Here is a 21,626-nt window from a genome sequence, read left to right on the forward strand (position 1 = left end):
CTTTAATCCTCAAAGCCGACCTAGAGGAATATGCTATTATTAGTATTGTTATTCTCATTCCCAGTTTGCAGATGAGAAAACTGTAGCATGGGGGCTTTAAGTAGCCTGCCCTCAAATCACACAGCTGGTAGATGATGGTGGCAGAATCTGAACCCAGGGGGTTGATATCTGAGCTTGTGCTCTTACCTCCATCTTACTTGGCTCATGATACCAGAATTTTTGATTGTCTAAAAAGGACCTCAACTTCTCTAATATTACACATTGCCCCTATACATTCATGCAACAAGCATTTGCTAATGGTTTGAGACTCTGGGCTCAAATCCTGGCTTGATCAGCAATTAGGGTTGCAGATTTCACTAATAAAATTACAGGTCAGGGCTGGGTGCGATGGCTTATGCTAGTAATCACAGCACTTTGGGAGGCTGAAGTGGGTGGATCACCTAAGGTCGGGGGTTTGAGACCAGATTGGTCAACATGGCGAAGCCCCGTCTCTAGTAAAATACAAAAATTAGGCATGGTGGTGGGTACCTGTAATCCCAGCTACTGGGGAGGCTAAGGCAGGAGAACTGCTTGAACATGGGAGGCAGAGGTTGCAGTAAGCCGAGATCGTGCCATTGCACTCCAGCTTGGGTGACAAAGCGAGACTCCATCTCAAAAAAACCCAAAAATCAAAACTACAGGTCATCCAGTTAAATATGAATTTCAGATAAACAACAATTTTTTTAGTGTAAGTATGTTCCATGCCATATTTTATTTTATCTGGCAACCCTGCAGGGAATTGCTATGATCTTGGGTACCTCCCTCAAACTCCTCTCAGATTATTTGTTTTCAAAATAAACAGAACAATCTCCATTCACAGACTTGCTTTGAGAAGTAAGAATGCTGCCAGGCACAGTGGCTCATGCCTTTAATTCCAACACTTCAGGAGGTCAAGTTGGGTGGATCACTTGAGGTCAGGAGTTCGAGACCAGCATGGCCAACATGGGGAAACCCCATCTCTATAAAAATACAAAAATTAGCTGGGTGTGGTGAAATACTCCTGTTGTCCCAACTACTTGAGAGGCTGAGGTAGAAGAATCTCTTGAACCCAGGCGACAGAGGTTGCAGTGAGCAGAGATTGTGCCATTGCACTCCAGCCTGGGGTAAGAGTGAGTCTCCGTCTCAAAAAAAAAAAAAAAAGCTTATAAAGTACTTGGAATGCTGCAGTGCCTCCTAGCTGGTGTTCTTTTTACAGGCAGCCCACTCCAAACTGTGCTCTGTGCATTAGCTAGGCTAGAGGAGACTTTTGTTATTATTTTTGAGATGGAGTTTGGCTCTTGTCGCCCAGGCTGTGTGCAATGGTGAGATCTCTGCTCACTGCAATCTCTGCCTCCCGAGTTCAAGCAATTCTCCTGCCTCAGCCTCTTGAGTAGCTGGGATTATAGATGCCTGCCACCACCCCCAGCTATTTTTTGTATTTTTAGTAGATAATGGGGTTTCACCATGTTGGCATGCTGGTCTCGAACTCCTGACCTCAAGTGATCCACCCTCCTTGGCCTCCCAAAGTGCTGGGACTACAGGTGTGAACCACTGTGCTGGGCTGAGGCTTTTTCTTCTGAGATGAAGTGTCGCTCTGTCGCCCAGGCTGGAGTACAGTGTCACGATCTTGGCTCAATGCAACCGCCGCCTCCTGGGTTCAAGAGATTCTCCTGCCTCAACCTCCTGAGTAGCTGGGATTACAGGCACGAGCCACCATATCCAGCTAATTTTTTTTAACTTTTAGTAGAGAAGGGGTTTCACCATGTTGGTCAGGCTTGTCTCGAACTCCTGACCTCATGATCTGCCCGCCTCGGCCTCCCAAAGTGCTGGGATTACAGGTGTGAGCCACCACGCCTGGCCGAGACTTTTAATTAACTAGTTATTTTTAAAGAGAGGGTCTCACTCTGTTGCCCAGGCTGGAGTGTAGTGGCATGATCATAGCTCACTGCAGCCTCAAACTCCTGGACTCAAGGGATCCATCTTCCTCAGACTCCTGAGTTAACTGGGACTACACACACACACCACACTTGGCTAATTTTTTTAAAGAGAGGGTCTCCCTATGTTACCCAGGCTGGTCTTGAACTCCTGGCCTCAAGGGATCCTCCCATCTTGGCCTCCTAGATGGGACTTTTAAAATCAGGCCACGGCCTATTGAAAACTCTTAAAAGTCCCCATGCCTGGCTGGGCATAGTGGCTCACGCTTGTAATGCCAGCACTTTGGGTGGTCAAGGTGGCTGGAACATTTGTGGTCAGGAGTTTGAGACTAGCCTGGCCAACATAATGAAACTGTCTCTACTAAAAATACAAAAAATAGCTGGGTGTTGTGGCACATGCCTGTAATTCCAGCTACTTGGGGAGGCTGAGGTAGGAGATCGCTTGAACCAAGCAAGTGGAGGCTGCAGTGAGCCCAGATCATGCCACTGCACTCCAGCCTGGGTGAGACAGCCAGACTCTGTCTCAAAAAAAAAAAAAAAAAAAAAAGTTCCCATAGCATCTAGACTAAAGCCCAAAGGGGTACAGGAAAAGCACTTGAAGTGAAAGAGGAGAGAACATGGATGGGGATTTGAAATTAGATGCTGAAATAATGTAGAATACAGCCAAGCATACTTGAATCCATCCTTCTCTTCTGGCCTCTCCACAGGGTCACCCTAGGTTAGACCTCACTTGCCCCTGGAGCTGGTCTCCCATCTCTTGTGAACCACTGTGCTGGGTGGAGACTTTTTTTTCATTGAAGAAATTTTCAGAAGATATACAAAATCAGAGTGACTAGAATCGTGCACCCAGCTTCAACAATGCTCAGATCGTCAGCTCATGGCCAGTCCAGTTTTGGTCACTCCTCAATTCATTGGAATTTTTTTTTTTTGATGGGGTTTCGCTCTTGCTGCCCAGGCTGGAGTGCAGTGGCGCGATCTCAGCTCAGCACAACCTTCGCCTCCTGGGTTCGATTCTCCTGCCTCAGCCTCCGGAGTCGCCAGAACTACAGGCATGTGCCACCAAGTCCAGCTAATTCTGTATTTTTAGTAGAATCTGGGTTTCTCCACGTTGGTCAGGCTAGTGTCTAGCTCCTGACCTCAGGTGATCTGCCCGCCTCGACCTCCCAAAGTGCTGGGGATTACAGGCATGAACCACCATGCCCAGCCCTCACTGGAATTTTTAATTCCTCCTCCAGAGACTTTTTTCTTTTATGTTGAAAAATTTCAGTCTCAGGGACAGGAAAATATGACTTTTCTAACTACTTAGTTTGTTAGTGGTTGCTACCTATCAAGGCTGCAGTGAGCTATGATCATGCCACTGCACCTCAGCCTAGGCAACAGAGTAAAACCGTCTCACACAAAAAAAGGGGGGCTAATTTTTCAATGGCATGTTGAAATAAACTATCAGCCATATTCCGGAGTTCTCCAGGGCTCTGCTGATGGGAGAATTATAAATGCAGATGTGAATGTATCCAACTTCCAAGGAACACAAGTCACTAACGCAAACATTTTTCTATTTATTTTTCTATTTATTTCACAGATGATGAAACTGAGCCCAGAGAGGCAAACTTACCTAGGTTCCCATACCCGCTAAGTAGAGTCGGCATTCAAACCCACATGATATCAAGCAAAAAGTTGTCCTTCATATGAGTGGGCAAAAGGCACATTAAAACCAAAAGGTCACTTCTGCCAAAGGAAGTATAGATAACCCAACACTGGCTAAAATGCAAGGGGACAGGTACTCTTACTTTCTGATGGCGGAACCCATCAGTATTTTATAGAGGAATTCCTTTGACCCAGCTAGCTCATCTGCAAAATTTTGTCACAGAGATACTTAAATATTAGGCTAGGTGCAGTGGCTCACACCTGCAATCCTAGCACTTTGGGAGGCCATGGTGGGTGGATCACAAGGTAAGGTGTTCAAGACTAGCCCGGGCAACATGGTGAAACCCCATCTCTACTAAAAAGTATAAAAATTAGCTAGGCATGGTGGTGCGTGCCTGTAGTCCCAGCTACTGGGGAAGCTAGGGCAGGAGAATTGCTTGAACCTGGGAAGCGGAGGTTGCAGTGAGCTGAGATCATGCCACTGCACTACAGTCTGGGTGACAGAGCAAGACTCCATCTAGAGAAGGAAAAAAAGACTGGACAGTGTCTCATGCCTATAATACCAGCACTTGGGGAGGCCAAGACAGGTGGATCAATTAAGGTCAGGAATTTGAGACTAGCCTGGCCAACAAGGTGAAACTCTGTCTCTACCAAAAATTAAAAAAATAAATAAATTAGCCGAATGTAGTGGCGCCCATGTGTAGTTCCAGGAAGAATTGCTTGAACCTGGGTAGTGGAGGTTGCAGTTAGCCGGGATGGCACCACAGCACTCCAGCCTGGGCAACAGAGACCCCCATCTCAAAAAATAAACAAATAAAAAATCACTGCTGCATTACTAGTAAAAATAAAAAAAACCCTGGAAACTCTATCAAGGCTCATCGGTATAAGGAAATACTATTCTGTCATAAGATTTCATCATATTTGAAACCCTGTATCTTTTTTTTTTTTGAGACAGAGTTTCGCTCCTGTTACCCAGGCTGGAGTGCAATGGCGCGATCTCGGCTCACCGCAACCTCCGCCTCCTAGGTTCAGGCAATTCTCCTGCCTCAGCCTCCTGAGTAGCTGGGATTACAGGCATGCGCCACCATGCCCAGCTAATTTTTTGTATTTTAGTAGAGACGGGGTTTCACCATGTTGACCAGGTTGGTCTCGATCTCTCGACCTCGTGATCCACCCGCCTCGGCCTCCCAAAGTGCTGGGATTACAGGCTTGAGCCACCGCGCCCGGCCTGAAACCCTGTATCTAAGAAAAATACAAAAATTAGCTGGGCTTATTAATGGTGGGCGCCTGTAACACCAGCCACTTGGGACACTAAGGCATAAGAGTTGCTTGAACCTGGGAGGCAGAGGTTGCAGTGAGCCAAGATCGTGCCACTGTACTCCAGCCTGAGCAGCAGACTGAGACTCATCTTAACAACAAAAAGATGTCACCATATTAATTCGAATGTGTAAAAGACCTGTATAGGCTGGGCATGGTAGCTCACGCCTATAATCCTAGCACTTTGGGAGGCCGAGGTGGGCAGATAACCTGAGGTCAGAAGTTTGAGACCAGCCACGCCAACATGGTGGAACCCCATTTCTCTACTAAAAATAAAATTAGCCGGCATGGTGGAACGCACCTGTAATAATCTCAGCTACTCAGGAGGCTGAGGCAGGAGAATCACTTGAACCCAGGAGGCGGAGGTTGCAGTGAGCTGAGATTATGCCATTGCACTCCAGCTTGGGCAACAAGAGCGAAACTCCATTAAAAAAAAAAAAAAAAAAAAAGACCTGTATATACTATAAGCTGTTGTATGGCTTGATTTCTGCTGTTTTAATTCTTTTTTAAAGTACTAAATCAGTAAAAAGAAAATGAAGGGCCATTGAAAACATGACTTGTCACGTCACAGGCTACTGTCTACTGAACTTCACAAAGAGCCTGCAGGAAGTAAGACCCCGGATCTCGCCCCATCAAATCCAACAGGTACAACACATGGTCTGACAGCCAGCCTGGGTGCTCAGGCCTGCTCCTGTCTTAAATACTGTCCCCACTAAAACATCACACATCTCAAATATTCCACGGGGAGGCTAGAAGCTGGCCATATGGGGTAAGGTCATCTGAACTATCAAAGCTGACAGCTTTCAAGAAGGGGTAGCAGGTACTATAACACTTAAATAACTTTAAACAAGGGGTTCCTATGGAAGAACCTTTCTAGTCACTTCATTCCAAAACTCCAGAATGTATCTCTGAAGATTCCCATCCTCAACATAACTAGATACCTCAGTCATCAATCTAATGAAGTGCCAGGTTATAACATACTATGTAAAGTAAAACGCAATGAGATTAATCTGCTAACATAGTCACCACTACAGGTAGTAGCCAGGCCAAAAATTTAATCATTCTGTTCATAATTTTCTGAAATGGCCCCATTTCAAAATCATCTCTTGGTGTCTTGCACTGGCCTCTGGGTTGATGTTGGCCGTCACTCTCACTATAAAGGAAGTTAGCCCAGTTTCCACTGCTGAATGGCAATCTTCAGGCCCAAAGCCACAATTATTCAAGTTTAATGAGTTCCAGTAGCCCTTAGAAAAAACCACGTACGAAGCCAATTCTTTTTTAAAAGCCTAAACTTCATTTGATTGCATCAAAAAGTCACTCAGATATGATGACCAAAACAAAACTGCAGACAAGCCCCACGGTTTTTCTGTTTTTATTCATTTTATGATTAAGGTGTGTATCACTACTCCAGTTGGGTAAACCACATTGAAGAATCTGACTGCAGGTCTTTAGATTCAGCCAAATGCTTTCCAGTAGGTTTGCTCTATAAAATATTAAACATTATAATACTTCAGCCATGCTCAGAACGCTGCAGTCTAAGGATGAACCTCAACCCACCCATGCCAAGTAAGGGCAACAGGAGCAGAACTAATGAACTATGAATGTCTAAAAGAATCAGAGAATCTGGCTTAAGACGAAGAGAGGTTCTGTTCCCCCAAACTACAGTATTTAGTCTTTAAATCCAGCCTAAACTGTTCAAGAAACTGAAAAAGTCAACTTGTTCTTAAAGTACCACACAGGTATGCAATCTTTCATTCTTTCTTTAGCATCTAAACTAGCCCAGGCAAACACTTCAAAAACCTAGCTGTCAGAAGTTAAGTTTTCCTAAGAGAAATCATCACCCTTCTACAAGAGAGCTTGTTTATTCTGTGCGTGGAAGAACAGAAGAGAGCAATGGGACAGAGAAGGGAAAAGTTGCAACTGGGTGGCAAATGCATCAGGTGCATTTGAGAGTAAATGCAATGGAAAAAAGTAACAAATGCTAAGGTTTTGTAAAAGTTTAATGAAGCCATTAAGGCATATAAATTGTGTTCTGGCAGACATTAAGACCTGCTTTTCTCTTACCAAAGAAAATGGCACATGTTTTACCAAAATTTGACAATTCAGAGTAAAGGGTACTGAGAGTAAGCTTCAGAGCACCAACTTAAACAAAATAACAAAAAAACTGTTTTCCAACTTGGAAAGAGGAACGAGAACCAAGGCATAAAGGGGAATTAAGTTTGTGTTCCTCAATCTCAAAATCCTTTAGGAATAGGAGTTCTTGGCCACTTGTGAGCAACACATTGTACCACCAAACCCCAATTCCAGAATCTAAATTTACAATGATAGAAAAACAAAGGTAACTCCAAATGCATGTCTTGTATATTCCAAAGGGAAGCTTCAAAGTATTCATAACACAAAGGCTTGTCTGTTTCAGGTAAAATGACAGGTTGCTATAATTCTTCCTGCTATTATAGTCAAACAAAAAATGATCCACTTTTGCAAAAATTTAGAAATACCTCACTTTCATTCCTAGTTTTAGTATGGAATTCACTTTTTAAATAAGGGCTACATCTACAATGAATACAGAACTTCAATTCACACAACACTTCTAACATTCCATTCACATCCCACCCAGTCAATGAATGAGTATTTATGGTTAACTTAGCAGAGTTTCTTCACAGAAAGATATTATTAAATGGCTGAAGAAATTGCAAACTTTAACAAAAGTGCTGTGAGTAATTACTGGAAAAACCCTTACACTGATTTGCAAAGGTCTTTTAAGGATAAAAATAGGAAGTAACTGATACTGGACTACAAGTTTGCAAGGAAACATTTTTCACTGTCCTACTTGATATATAATATAATAATATGATAGAATAAATTACAGTACCTGGCAGGCTGACATCAGTTCTTCATCTAAAAAAAACACTATCATTCAGTTCAGGATATTAAAAATGAAGATGAAACATGCTCTAAAACATTGTAGCTACAAGAGGTCTTATATTTACTCAAAAGAGGAATCTATTGAGAACTTTTATTTAGGTCTACCTAACAGCTTGAGAATCTCCATGCGATTCCATCTTTTCCAGAATGAGATTCCAAACTGAACTTTTTACGAGAGGGATTGGAGGGACAGGGAGAGTTGAGTTTTGCTATTTTAAGTTGCAATCACATTATTAGTAGATAAAAGAGAGCTTTATCATCTTCTGCCCACTCCAGTGGAAACTGCACTAAGCAGGGCCTCCATGAAAAATGTAAAATGATAGACTAGAAAACCTACCTCACTATTCATCTCCCTCTCCCTCTCACTAATACTGAACCAAAAAGGAAGCCCATTCTCAAAGTTCATAACCTCTCTACTTTAGGTCACCTCAAATGCAGTCTACATGTTTACATTTACCATAAGTCAAGTACCCCACATAGGAAGTAGTGTTTTGTCTTAAAACTGAGTGCTTGAGGCCTACAGGGTTAACCTGGGGCAGTTTAATAACACTGCTACTTTAGAGCACTGGCACATACAAAGTGAATCCAATAAAGCTCTGTGCACTGATTCAGTATTAAGTATGAACTGCATGACCATCACAGCACCTCTTTACATCACACAATCACCAGAATTAGAAACTGCTTTGAAAACTAAACAGGGCACAGTCCAATAATTACAGTTGCACACTGTTGCTATTTAGAAACCAGGTGCATGGTACAGTGCAGCTGCAAAAATGGAAGCCAAATCATGTTTTTAGACAATTTTAGGAACCTGGCAACACTGTGGAAGCAAAATACTCAACACAGCAGGAAATGGACCCAAAAAAAAAAAAAAAAAAGAAAGCCTTCTATAACCAAATAAACATCTGATATTTCCTTTCCCTTTGAGAATAAATACAGTTAAGGTCACTTTTAGCCTTGGAACGGATATATGTTTGCCTATGATGATCTTGCTAACGACTACACAACATCTGATGTCCTCTGCTAGGATTATAGTTTTAAGAAAGCCATAGTTACAAGAGGCATCTACTGTAAATACCTACAACTTCCTTTTATGGCAACCACTATAGAATTCACTTGTCTTAAACAGTGAACAAGGGAAGATGGCCTCATGTTTCCTTTGCAATTATAGTATATGTTGAGGATCAAGTGGCTTTCAAGCAGCATGGTGGGTGTGAAAATGTTTGCAGTTTAGATCATTCTGTTGCGTTTATGGGTTGGTGAGTCTGTAATGACATCGCCACACTGGGCTGAGGTACGCTTTCTAGTTCCACCATTGTCCAAGTGGAGTGCCATTTCTTCTGATATGAAAGTGTTCAAATCGACATCATGGAGTCCATTTCTCCTTCGACTAGCATTCGATCCACTGCTTACATGTGTAGGAGAGCCTGGGGTACTCGAACGCACGCTTATACTAGCCATTGCACCACTAAGACCTAGGAAGAAGAAAAAAGGTTTTAGAGTTGCTCAATTATTTAACCCTTTCGAACGCAACCCACTTACTTTCCAAGTTGTCACAATGTCAAAGCATGTCTGCCTATTTTCTTTTAAAGAGGGTTACTAGCAAGCAATTAAGATTTTTTCTGGAAAAACACACCATCTGGCCTTGAGATATGTTTTATTGGTAATACTATCAATATCTGCAAGATTGGTAACTACCAATTACTACAAGTTACTATGTGTCAGCCATGGTGCTAGGTGTACAAATAGCTCATGAAATCTCCCATCTATTAGGTAGGTGCTACACAATTTACAGAAAAGACAGGAGGCGTTTGCTTTAAAACAAGACATTTTTGGTTACCCACAGTTACCATTCCAGCAGACCCCTCTGACGAGTGTGTGTGTCTGTGATGTATTCAGGAGAGCAAGAAATCACTTCCAGGCCTAGGTGGGCTTATTCCAACATCCCCTTTAGATAAGGCGACCATGTAATTTATCATCCAAAACAGTATGACCACTGAGCCCAAAAAGAGTCACTGTTAAAATGTCTACTGGGACATCAGGTACAAAGTCAATCTGCCCTGGACAAACCGGGCTACGTGATCCCTCAAGTATAGAATGTAGATATCCTTCAGGACAGCCTCAATCATGATCCTCTCTAATCCTTTAGAGAAGTGGGGAGAAGAGGGGGTTGTAAAGAATCATGCTGCTTTGTTTTTAACATTAAGAGTTACTGAATCCAGGGCTGGGCACAGTGGCTCATGCCTGTAATCCCGGTACTTTGGGAGGCCAAGGCAGGCAGATCACTTGAGGTTAGGAGTTTGTAAACAGCCTGGCCAACATGGTAAAACCCTGTATTTACTAAAAAAAAAAAAAAAAAATACAAAAATTAGCTGGGTGTGGTGGCAGGTGCCTGTAAATCCCAATTACCCGGGAAGCTGAGGCAGGAGAATTGCTTGAAGCCAGGAAGAGGAGGTTGCAATGAGCTGAGACCATACCACTGCACTCCAGCCTGAGTGACAAGAGCAAAACGCTGTCTCAAATAAATTTTTTTAAAAAGTTACGGAATCCAGAATATACCTAGCACTCATGGATACTCAGTCATTCCTTTCCTTAAACTCTTAAATGGTTAAAGAGCCAAACTTACATTCCACCCCTAAATGTTCAGAATAAACCTGTGAAAGGTATGAGTCAGGCCAGGAAACATAAACCACAGTGTTGCATTTTTAAAAACCTACCATCATTGGCAGTGATCTTAGGCCTTAGGAATTTTCCCTTGCACTATTCTTGCCTCACGTAGAGATTTGTTATTGCTTGACTACATTTATAACACAGTTTAGTATAATCAATTAATTTTCAAAGACTAGAACCTGTATCTTCAAGTAAGCTTACCGGTTTCATTTGACAAGGGCCCATTCTTTCTAATCATAAACTCTGTCAATATGTAGTTTAAAAAAGATTCTCTGCTTCCTATCACATGAAATCTATTAAATTCCCCTTGACGTTTTTCTCCCTCCACCAAATATATCAAATGCATAGCCTCTACTATTGTCCCATGTGCTGGCCATGTCCTCCGGGCCACATCCCCCTTCTGAGGTGCTCTCAACTCCGCACTCTAGGTGCCCCCATTCCTTTCTGCACTAATCCAACCAATTCCCTGGCTGCTCACCCTGAAGAAGATGCATCCTCCCTTCCCTCCGGTGGTCAGAGGAAATCAAACCGTGTCCCTCTTTAGCCTCTAAACCTTTCAAAGGCTAGCATCTACTAAAAAATAAAAGCATTAATGTGGGAGTACTTGCTACATCAGGTACTGTATGTCAATTACTCCTATGACATCTGTAACATCTCCACTCTGCAGGTGAAAATCCAAGTTTAAAGGTTAAGTAATTCATCCAAGGTCAACAGGCAGTAAACAAGAGCTGAGACTCCCACTCAAGTATAATCCATATTCCTATTCAGTTACTCTGATTCCCAGGTCTAGAGTATTTTAGCAAAAAAGGTGGCTTCAAGTTGATCCCAGGACCAGCCTGCCTCTTAGGCCTCATCTCTCTGAACAGTTTCTCTCCCTTCCCTTCCCTTCCTGCCCTCTTTACCCTTAGACCATATCCGCACTACCAACATCATGCAATTTGCAGCTCTCTGAAATAGCGAGGCCTGCAACGGTCTCTTCCAACGTTCACGCCGAGTGAGCCTTCCTGCTCCCCAGCACACCTCCCCTCTGAGGCTCTTTTCCTAGTTCTCCCACCTCTCCATTTTCCTGCGGGCTCCTCTTCCCTCCTCCTTGAAATTGAGACTCTCTGCTCCTTCCTATTCACCAGCCTGCCAGTTCCCTCCCACATTGCCTTCGTGGGGTTCCCTTCTGCCCCTGAAAGGCTGTTGTCACCCTGGGTGATACCCTCCACTCCCACCTTACCCACACACATTAGTGTTTCCCAAAACTGGACTAATGATGAGCTCAAGGGTCTTCCCAGATTTCTTACTGCCTATTGGTTATCTAAAACTCAACACCATCAAAAAGGAACTTCACTTCCTCTTCCCCAACCAGCACAAGCTTATTTTTTAAAACAAAACACCATCTTAAGCTATTTTTCTATAGCATGGTATAATCAACCATTTCTTCCTACAGAAAGTATCTTTTCATTTCTATACAATGACCTTAACACAGTGCCTGACATATCATAACATTCACTGAATTCTGAAAAATAATAATACTTCAAAGTCCTACACCCCCTCGTTGAAATCCGCGGCTCGGCTGTTGATGTCTATTCACCTCTCCAATACCAGGAAATAAACCCAGGTGGTTCTTTCCGCTTACATCACTGCCATCAAGTTTAAAACTCAATTATCCCCATTGTTGGCTTTTTTTGAGGTTCTACAGCCAAGACTAAAGTTAAGGGGAGAGCTATGCCTTCTTTTATCCTCGTGTCTCAGCCTGTAACATATTACTACAAGGTGCCCATGTTCTTCAAAGATAACGTTTCATAATTGTTTCATAATGCAAAAAGTCCCAAGGTCATATGGCAAAATACAGGCACATTCTGCAATAAACCGGCCTACTTCAATAATTAAAATCAAGATACCCCTTATCATTTCAAAAGACAAGAATTCAACGAACCCCACCCCAATGCCCTTGTTAACAGAGGACTCCAATAGCAGCCTGTTTAATATCTAACAACAAATATGAAAGGCTCAAAACACTGTATCAGAAGTGGACTAGTCATTTCAAGCAAATGTTCCTGATTGTTTCAATTGCCATTCTCCATGAAAAAGAAGATGCATTAAACATCCATTTGGTAAATCTGAACTCCAGCAGCTTCTGGGAAAACGGTTTTTTCTACTGGGTGTATGACCTGGGTGTTTAGCTTGATAATTGTAATGTGCAATATGATCTATGACTGACTTTCATTGCAGTGAAAATATTTTCAAAGTTGGCCTACTTAATCTTCCCCAAAAAGACTTCACAAGGGTCAAAAATAATTAAGATTAACAACCAAAAAATGTGCATTTTGACAGCCCAAATTTTATTTTACAAACCAATAACAGCTACTAGAAGATGCTTTAGGAAACCTTAGCTAAGCCATATAAACAATCAGGCCTATACAAGTACAGAAAATCTAAACATGCTTCAGAACTAAAAAACAAACAAACAAAAAAAAAACAAAAAAGAACAAAAAACCAAGTTGTACGTCCTGAGGGCATACAACTTAATTTCCTCCAAAAACACTTTTTCAAAAGGGCTACGGGAGTATCAATTCACAAAAAAAGAACAAGTAGCATGATTAGACAGAGAAGTCTCAATTGCTTAACACAAGATAAACTCAACAGTTATATTCTGTATCCATTTTAAATTAGTCCAGGGGTGGAAAAGATTAGGATGGTTTCATACTTTGAATAGGAAACTCCCACTGGAGCTAAAAGAAATTTACAGACCAGGTTATAGGAATCCAAGTTACATGTTAAGTTGTTAAAAGTAGCACATAACTATTATTGTCATACCAAGTTCATGCTTAAGCAACAAGAAAATCCTGTTTGCAGCATTAATTACATGTAATTCAGTTTCCAGGCACATAGTTAGAGGTCACACGCAGGCAGAGAAAGAAGAAATGCCAGCCCAGTCATCTCACTGCTGCAGTCCAGCAGCCAGTGGCCCAGGACATCATCTACACTGCCTACCTGCTTCCCAACCGCTTAAAAGCCCCATGAGGGAAGGCAAGGCAGCCAGCCCTGGAGGTGAGAAGGCATCGTTGGTCCACCTTTGCAGATCTGTTCCACCAGTGTTATCTCCCAAAGAAAATGGGATTTGAAATCGCAACTTAAACAAAGTGGGTAATATCCTGACTGGAGGCCCTAAGAAACTGGCATTCTTGCGTTGAAAATGAATTGCACTATTCAGATGCACACACAGCACTCCTTTTGCACAAAGTTGTGTTCTGAGGTGCCAGGACATAAAAGTACTTGCAGTGTCAATGTCGTGTTTAAGATGTACCAGGGGAATTCAAACATTTAAAAAGGAATTCTATTAGGAAGAGTTGGTAATTTGAAGTAGATACCACTCCCCACCCCAATCTGTAAATTATAATACTGAATTTTTATTGAAATAAAGCACACTAAATCAAACCAATTACAAAGATACATGGGTCACACCAAGAAAACATTTTCAGTTATGCTGACAGCCCCAAATGTTTTCCACATTTTTCAAAGACAGTTTTTAATGTCATGGGAAAATTGCTCACGACGTTAAAATGAAAAAAGCAAAATACAGTATCATATATGCAGTATCTCAACTATGAAATAATTTTAATATTTATACATTGAAAAAAAGACTAGAAGAAAATGCACCAAACAGTGAACTGCAGTTTACCGCTATATAGTGGAATAACAAGATACTCATTTTTTAATTTTTGAAAACTTTCAAATTTTCCAAGAAATTATTTATAAATCATGAAATCAGCGAGAAAATTAAATTGAATATCCAAACTGCTTAAACAAGCACTAGGCTGAGTCACCTGGCTTTAAGGTATGCTACATGGCCTCCTTTTTCACTGCAATGAAAAAAATGTCTGACAAAATTTGATCGCAGGTTCAAAACAATGTTGCATTACTGATGTTGGAAGCTTTATGTCCTACCTCCTTGAACATCAGCAGCTAACATCTAACCTTAATCTACAGAAAATGCCAACTTTTCACTGAAAACTTCAATGCTACCTGAATTGCCTTAATTGTTCTTTTCAGGTGCTGGCTTGAACAAAGGGGCATAACTTACAAATTCCAGCCTTCACAGGAAATTTAATTAAAGATTCCTTAAAATAATTCATTTTAAGCAATTAAGAGATTGCTTTGGTGCATTAATCTCTTACATCTTAATTTCCAAATGTTTTTCAGACACATTTTACTGTTAAACAGTTACCGAAAGTTATTTCAGGAAGATGCACACTGCAACATTCAACAAGCATTCCTTAAGAATCTACTGTGTTCCACACACTGCCACGAGTGTGGATTTCCAGAGAGAATAAAGGATTCTGAAAGGTGGATGGGTATATCCAACAGGTTGGTTCTAATTAATCCTCTGTAACAGAAAACTGCAAGAAGTTTCTTTCATACTATACCATCAGTTTTGTTTTGCTTTGAGACCGAGTTTCACTCTTGTTGCCCAGGCTGGAATGCAGTGGCATGATCTCAGCTCACTGCAACCTCCACCTCCTGAGTTCGAGCAATTCCCCCGCCTCAGCCTCCCGAGTAGCTGGGATTACAGGCGCACGACACAACCTGGCTAATTTTTGTATTTCCAGTAGAGATGGGGTTTCACATCATGTTGGCCAGGCTAATCTCAAACTCGTGATCTCAGGTGATCCACCCACTTTGGCCTCCCAAAGTACTGGGATTATAATGTGAGCCACCGCGCCCCGCCATATCATCAGTTTAAAAATACTTAACTGAAACATTTGTGCTAGCTGTCAAGACATACTTCTAAATATTTAGCTATAGCAATGGAAGAGGTAGAAAAGCGACATGCAAAGGGCAAGGCATAGAACCAAACACAATTAAATTTCTTCTTAAAATGATTATCAATTGTCTAAGAAATTTAATCAGGAGTGATTTGTTCTAAAAAAAAAAAAAAAAAAAAAGAAAGTGGTAACTCCCTTTCTGTATCACTCCGGGGCATTCATAGGGCCAAAGAATGTTTTGACAAAGGATACAAAAATCTGCACTTGGAGGAGAAAGAGTACCTTACTGGTTCAGGGTGCCTAAAATAAGCTTTCCTTTTTCCAGGGAAAAGGTAGCAGGTTTTATACTTTGGATGTGACAAATTAGTTATGTGCCTTACATTTTTCTTTGTAAAACATTCCTATCCAACCTTATACCCCTAAATCTGATTTTGATTAATTTTTCTTATAGGGCCCTACACCCAGTTTCTCCAGATCTAAGAATCTTGTCAAGCAACTTAATGATTTAAGAGAATAAGAAGTTCCATGGAGTCCACAAAAGATTCTGTTGGGCCAAAAAAAAAAAAAAAAAAAAGAACACACAAATGCAGCCTATTAATTGTCAAGGCGATAACACTGTTATCAATTTGATTCCCTGGATTTAGATACCTCACACTACTATAATTCTATCAGGCCAGAAACTCAGAAACTCCTTGAGGAGATTATTAGCTTATTCCCTTTTTTGAAACTCCTTGAGGAGATTATCAGTTTATTCCCTTTTTTAACTGCTTGCCCCTACTACTAGCCTCTAATAAATAGAATGCTTGGTATTCACTGTATTCAGTAAACACAGGACAATAGGAAAGGCTGCAGAATGACAACAAGAACTCTTAACACCAAACCCACAAAGAAAGCAGAGTTTTCAAATCAAAAAGTTCTCCGCAATCAACTAAGAAGCCGCTGTCTTGTAACTCACAAAGCACTACTATGATATATATATCACATATGAGATATATATATACATATATATATCTCCTTAAGTTTTTTCCTCTGTGTTTTGAAATTCTTGTATTAAAGGCTAGACTGCCTAAGCTTGCCTAAGTCCCCTTGTCTTTTAAACTTGTTTTATTAAACACAAAAGGAACTTACAATTGGGATTAAAGCCAAAAGCCAATGACAGCAGTGGTTCCCACTAGTGCCTCTTATAACACCAGATCCTGCATGCTAGAAGCCTTTGAGTCTGAAATGATGTGTAGCTTTAGAGAGGGACAAGTCAGGCCCAGTGGATTTAATTCTAAGCCCTGCAGTCAAGAATGTCATCAAAATCAAATTTAGTCGGGGAACTTAAACCAAGTGTCTGATTTTTATGAAACAGTCTGAATTAGGGTCAGCAACTTACAGAGACCACCCATAAGATGCTATGAGTGAGAGTGATGCTTTGAATAAAGCTTCAGAGTGAAGTCTGGCTTGGCGTCTCGCTCCCCACCCTAGGACACATGCCATCTTCTTACTTGGGATCCTATTCACCTAACCCCCATGATGACAGCTAGGATGAAGGGAGACCAGATTTCAATCTAATGCTTTCAAGAAACAGCACTGGGTTGGGCAGGGCAACTCCAAATCTCTCCCTCCAGTGAGAAGAGAGACAATGTAAACCAACTTCACTAGTATGTCAACATGAGACAAGCTCAAGATCTTAGCAGTAATATTTAAGCAGTCAAAAGTTTTAAACGACCTGACCCTCCGTCGTAATATCTTCAATTTAAAATGTGACCCTTACTAAATAGGGAGGCAAAAAAGTATTCCAGAAAGCAATGGCCTCTGGGCCTTGAGATCCTTGGTCTATTTCTGTAGTAAAATAGCCCAGGGAAAATGAGGGTACTCACAGGACCTGGAAATAACCAGCAATTCTCCTTTTCTCAAGACAAATAATACTTCCAGTGTCATGATAGGGTAGGTAACCTGCCTGGGTTCTCATTTAATATAACATCTTGTAAGTAAGTATATCACCTTTCACAAAGGAGACTGGCTTGAAGAGGCTGAGCATGTCGCCCAAGGTTACGCAAGGAAAAGACCCAATACAGCAAGCCTATGTACTCCTCCTAACAGTGAACCAGGGATGCAGCTGGTCATTCACCTTTAAGCCTAGGATTTGCTTATGGGGAAAACCCCAGAATGATATAAAATTTGCATAGTTTCTGATGACTTTAAAGAAGAAAAGCCTTGAGATCTTTCCTACCTGAACACCTAAGCTCTGGGTCTCAGGGAGGATGATGCGGCAGACAGAAATTCTAAAAATATAAGGGCGTAGTGGTTAGAAGTATGCACTTTGAGGCCAGGCACTGTGGGCTCATGCCAGTAATCCCAACATTTTGGGAGGCCATGGATGGGAGACAGCTTGCACCCATGAGTTTGAAACCAGTCTGGGTAACATGGCGAAACTCCAATTCTACAAAAAATAAAAAATTAAGAAATATATTGAAAATTAAAAATTTATAAATTCAAAACTATGTATTTTTAGAGACAAGACTGGAGTATCTATTCTACTACTTACTAACCTGCTCCCTATCTTAGTCAAGTGAGTCTTTCTTCATCAACCGAGTGTTAATAACCCAGGGTGGGTGTGAGGATTAAATGAGAACCTCCTTCGTGTAATGCTTATTTTATTTTATTTATTTATTTTTTGTGGTGGGGAGGGGAGCCAGTGTAATGCTTTTATAAAGTAAACGCTGAAAGAGTAGGTTTAACGGTTATCACCCTATGGTCCTATGTGTCAGTTGTTCTAATTCCAGATTATCATGTAGCACCCTAGGCAAACGGGTTACATTATACCCTGATTGTAGCTATCTGGGGATTGTAATTCTCAACTCTTTATATAGGTTCTGGTTTCCCCACTGTGTTGTATTCATTCACTTAGCAAGTCTCTGCGATTAACCCCAGTGGTAAAACTCAGAATACATTTACGTCATGTTCTTTGCTATGTTCTATCAAAGCCAAAAGGACCAAGGCAAGGTCCCTGCTATAATGTGGTCCCAGGGGACTGGGACAGTCACAGAAACAAATCATGCAGCAAAGCAAATGCACAGTTCAGGGAGGCTACCGAGATTGGGAGACCTGAAGGAAGGTTGTGTCACAGAAGTGAGGTATGAACACGTAGGGTTAGGAGCTGGACTCAAAGAGCATAGAGGTGTTCAAGAGATTGAACACTATGGATAGGATACCTGACCCATGGTTAAGACCAAGACCATATCATAAGGATCTTGCAATAGCATGCTGAATTTGAACTTCACTGTGTAGGCCCCAGGGAAACTTTAAACCAAGAAGTGACAAGATCATAAAGATCACTCCAATGGTCTCATGAAAGATGGACTGGCGTCAATCAACATCTCAGGACTGGGAAGTGAGAGCTGAAATATCAGCCCAAGGGCCCAGGCTCACCTCCTCTAAGGGCCTGCCCTGAGCCACACACAGCGGGGCCGTACTGTGAAATAGCCCTTTCTGCCCTCAGAATATCTTCCACATACCACATTCACGGCATTAATAGAAATTATCCAAATCCTTGTTTGCCTCAACAGAAGAAGGAAGCACTCTATATTTGTTTATATACTTCCAGAGACAGCACTCAACCTGCCATATAGAAAATGTGCTGAATGGCTCAATGAGTCTGCTGTTGGGGCAGAAGAATGAGTCCAACCTGAAATGTCATCCGAGACAAATGCCCGTGGGACACTTTGGAGATGTACACCAGAAGACAGGGGGACATGCCATCTGGCAGTCAAAAGAGGAGGTCTAAACGAGAGGCCCAGATTTGGATATGATGAGTGACGTGGGGAACGTAATCTAGGGCAGTGACAGAGCCTGAGGACAGGTCAGGCAGGCCAGTGTGGCAGAAGAGAAGCCAAGGTAAGGAAAAGCTCTAGAAGAGAAGAGAAGGAATGAACAGAGGACCAGTGACAATCGTAGTCAGAGATCCACGAAGCAGTTCAGAAGATTTCTGGTCTCAAGTATGCTGTTTACATAAAAACGAGTGACTAGTTGTTAATTCAACTCTTGGGAAATTTATAATGTTATTTTAAGACATAGGATAACAAAGTAAGACAGAAATCAACTTAGCACATGCATATATGTATCTCTTTAAATCCTCTGTGAGTCTAACATACAGATGACTGGGTCCCATAGGACACAAGAAAAAAAAGTAACATGTTGCAGACAAGTGTCAAAATAAAGCACTGAATTAAGTCTTTAAGCCTTATAACCACTAATTGAAGTAATTTGAATTAAAACTATTTGAGGCTGGGCATGGTGGCTCACAACTGTAACCCTAGCACTTAGGGAGGCCGAGACAGGAAGGAGGCTCAGACAGGTGGATCACTTGAGGTCAGGAGTTTGAGACCAGCCTGGCTAACATAGTGAAACCCCGTCTCTACCAAAAATACAAGTATTAGCTGGGCATGGTGGCAGGCACGTGTAATCCCAGCTACTCAAGAGGCTGAGGCATGAGAATGGCCTGAACCCAGGAGGCAGAGGCTGCAGTGAGCTGAGATCACACCACTGCACTCCAGCCTGGCCGACAGGGCAAGACTCAGTCTTAAAACAAAACAAAACAAAAAACCTCTCTGACAACCATTAATTGATTCACGTTTTTTTTTTTTTAAATAGAGACAGGGTTTCACCATGCTGGCCAGGCTGGTCTCAAACTCGACCTCAAGTGATCTGCCCACCTTGGCCTCTCAAAATGCAGGCATTATAGGTGTTATCCACAGTGCCCTGCCAATTGATCTACTTTTGAGTAAAGCTGTTGGCCAGGCATGGTGGCTTATGCCTGTAATCCTAGCACTTTGGTAGGCAAAAGAGAGCAGATCATGAGGTCAGGAGTTCGAGATCAGCCTGAACAACACAGTAAAACCTGATCTCTACTAAAACTACAAAAATTAGCTGGGTGTGGTGGCGTATGCCTATAATCCCAGCTACTCAGGAGGCTGAGGCAAGAGTTGCTTGAACCCAGTCAGCGGTTGCAGTGAGTTGAGATGGCGCCACTGTACTCCAGTCTGGGTGACAAGAACAAAACTCCATCTCAAAAAAAAAAAAAAAAAAAGCTGTTTACATTACTCTCTCCCACTAAACTGAGTTCTGAGGCTTAGAAGGGTAATGAATAGGGATTTTATTCATTGTCACACTCTGTCTACATGAAATACTCGGCAGGTATCTCAAGTCTGCCATTTTCCTTCAAGTTAAGAGCATATTTATTTAGTTGGGCTATGTTTAACGGGCGTAGGAGTAAGGAATGGGAAAAAAACTGAGGGAAAACTGTCTTCTCTTATAAATACATAGGACATGATAGAGGAGTATGAGTTTGCTTTAATTATAAACTCAAGCCTGCCTCAATAGATTAATTCTTTTCCCATGTCCTTTTGCTCTCCAAACACATGAATTTAGATTCACCCCAAATGTAAACCTCCAAAAATTTCAATTTGACCTAACTTAACTTCATAAATTTGGCTAAGCACATAATATGCAAGACTGAATTCAGACATTGTATCTACTTTAACTACGGTGTTTCCAAATACATTCTTAAAAGAGCACCTTAACAGTTTTCACTTCAGACAATTCAACAAATCAGATAATAAGGACACCCAGTTATAGTTACTAATTTACATTACTAGTTAACAATGGCCCTAATACTAGAACCATTCAATTACCTTCTTTAAATATTCAAATTAGACTATCATTCTCCCCCATACACTGATGTTCTCACAAACCAGTAGAGCACAACTCAGTATAATTTATGTTTCAGTAGATGCTTTCAAAGGGCCCTATTACTTCACCACAGCACTGTGTTAACTGTATGAATTAGAGGTATGAACCCTAAGAATAAGAATACATTCAGTCTCTGATCTATACTGGATTAGTTCTACATTATCAATTTATTGAAGGGAAAGATCATTTTTTTCCTTCACAAAGTCTTATATTCAAATCTTTGAAAATCCTCACAACTTAAACATGTGAAAATTATAAATAGTCCCCTAACTGTATCATTACTTAAAACTCCCAAAGTTCAGGAAAACGATAAATAACAGGTTGAACAGATCAGATATGAGAAAATGTAATGGGAGTTGGAGTTTTTCAGGGTAGAGGGGGCTGGCCTGCCATTGTTACTATTATGTACACTACTGCGTTAACAAGCATGGATTTTATGTTTCTTAAAACTATCTTCTAAAGTATAATAGCACAATACAATAAAAAGATACACTTAAGAGAAGCATGGAATGAGCCATAACCCTCTTAATAAAGGAAGAAAATCACAATACTTAAGGAGAGACAACTGCATCAAATATTACCATGCACTACAATTAATCTAACAAACTATGTACATCTCTAGTTAACT

The 21,626-nt window shown here is 41.3% G+C and overlaps 1 protein-coding gene across 1 annotated transcript in view; it reads right to left on the reverse strand.

The window, feature by feature from the left end:
- Window positions 1–6,269: 6,269 nt before the first annotated feature.
- HAPSTR1 (HUWE1 associated protein modifying stress responses) overlaps window positions 6,270–21,626 on the reverse strand; it is a 29,706-nt gene continuing 14,349 nt past the window's right edge. The window contains exon 4 of the mRNA XM_002755881.5: window positions 6,270–9,313. Within this exon, the coding sequence (XP_002755927.1) occupies window positions 9,069–9,313 (245 nt within the window). The 3' untranslated portion in view covers window positions 6,270–9,068. The remainder of the gene's footprint in view (window positions 9,314–21,626) is intronic.

Source organism: Callithrix jacchus, chromosome 12 (genome assembly GCF_049354715.1).
Source record: "Callithrix jacchus isolate 240 chromosome 12, calJac240_pri, whole genome shotgun sequence".
NCBI classification, from domain to species: Eukaryota; Metazoa; Chordata; class Mammalia; order Primates; family Cebidae; genus Callithrix; species Callithrix jacchus.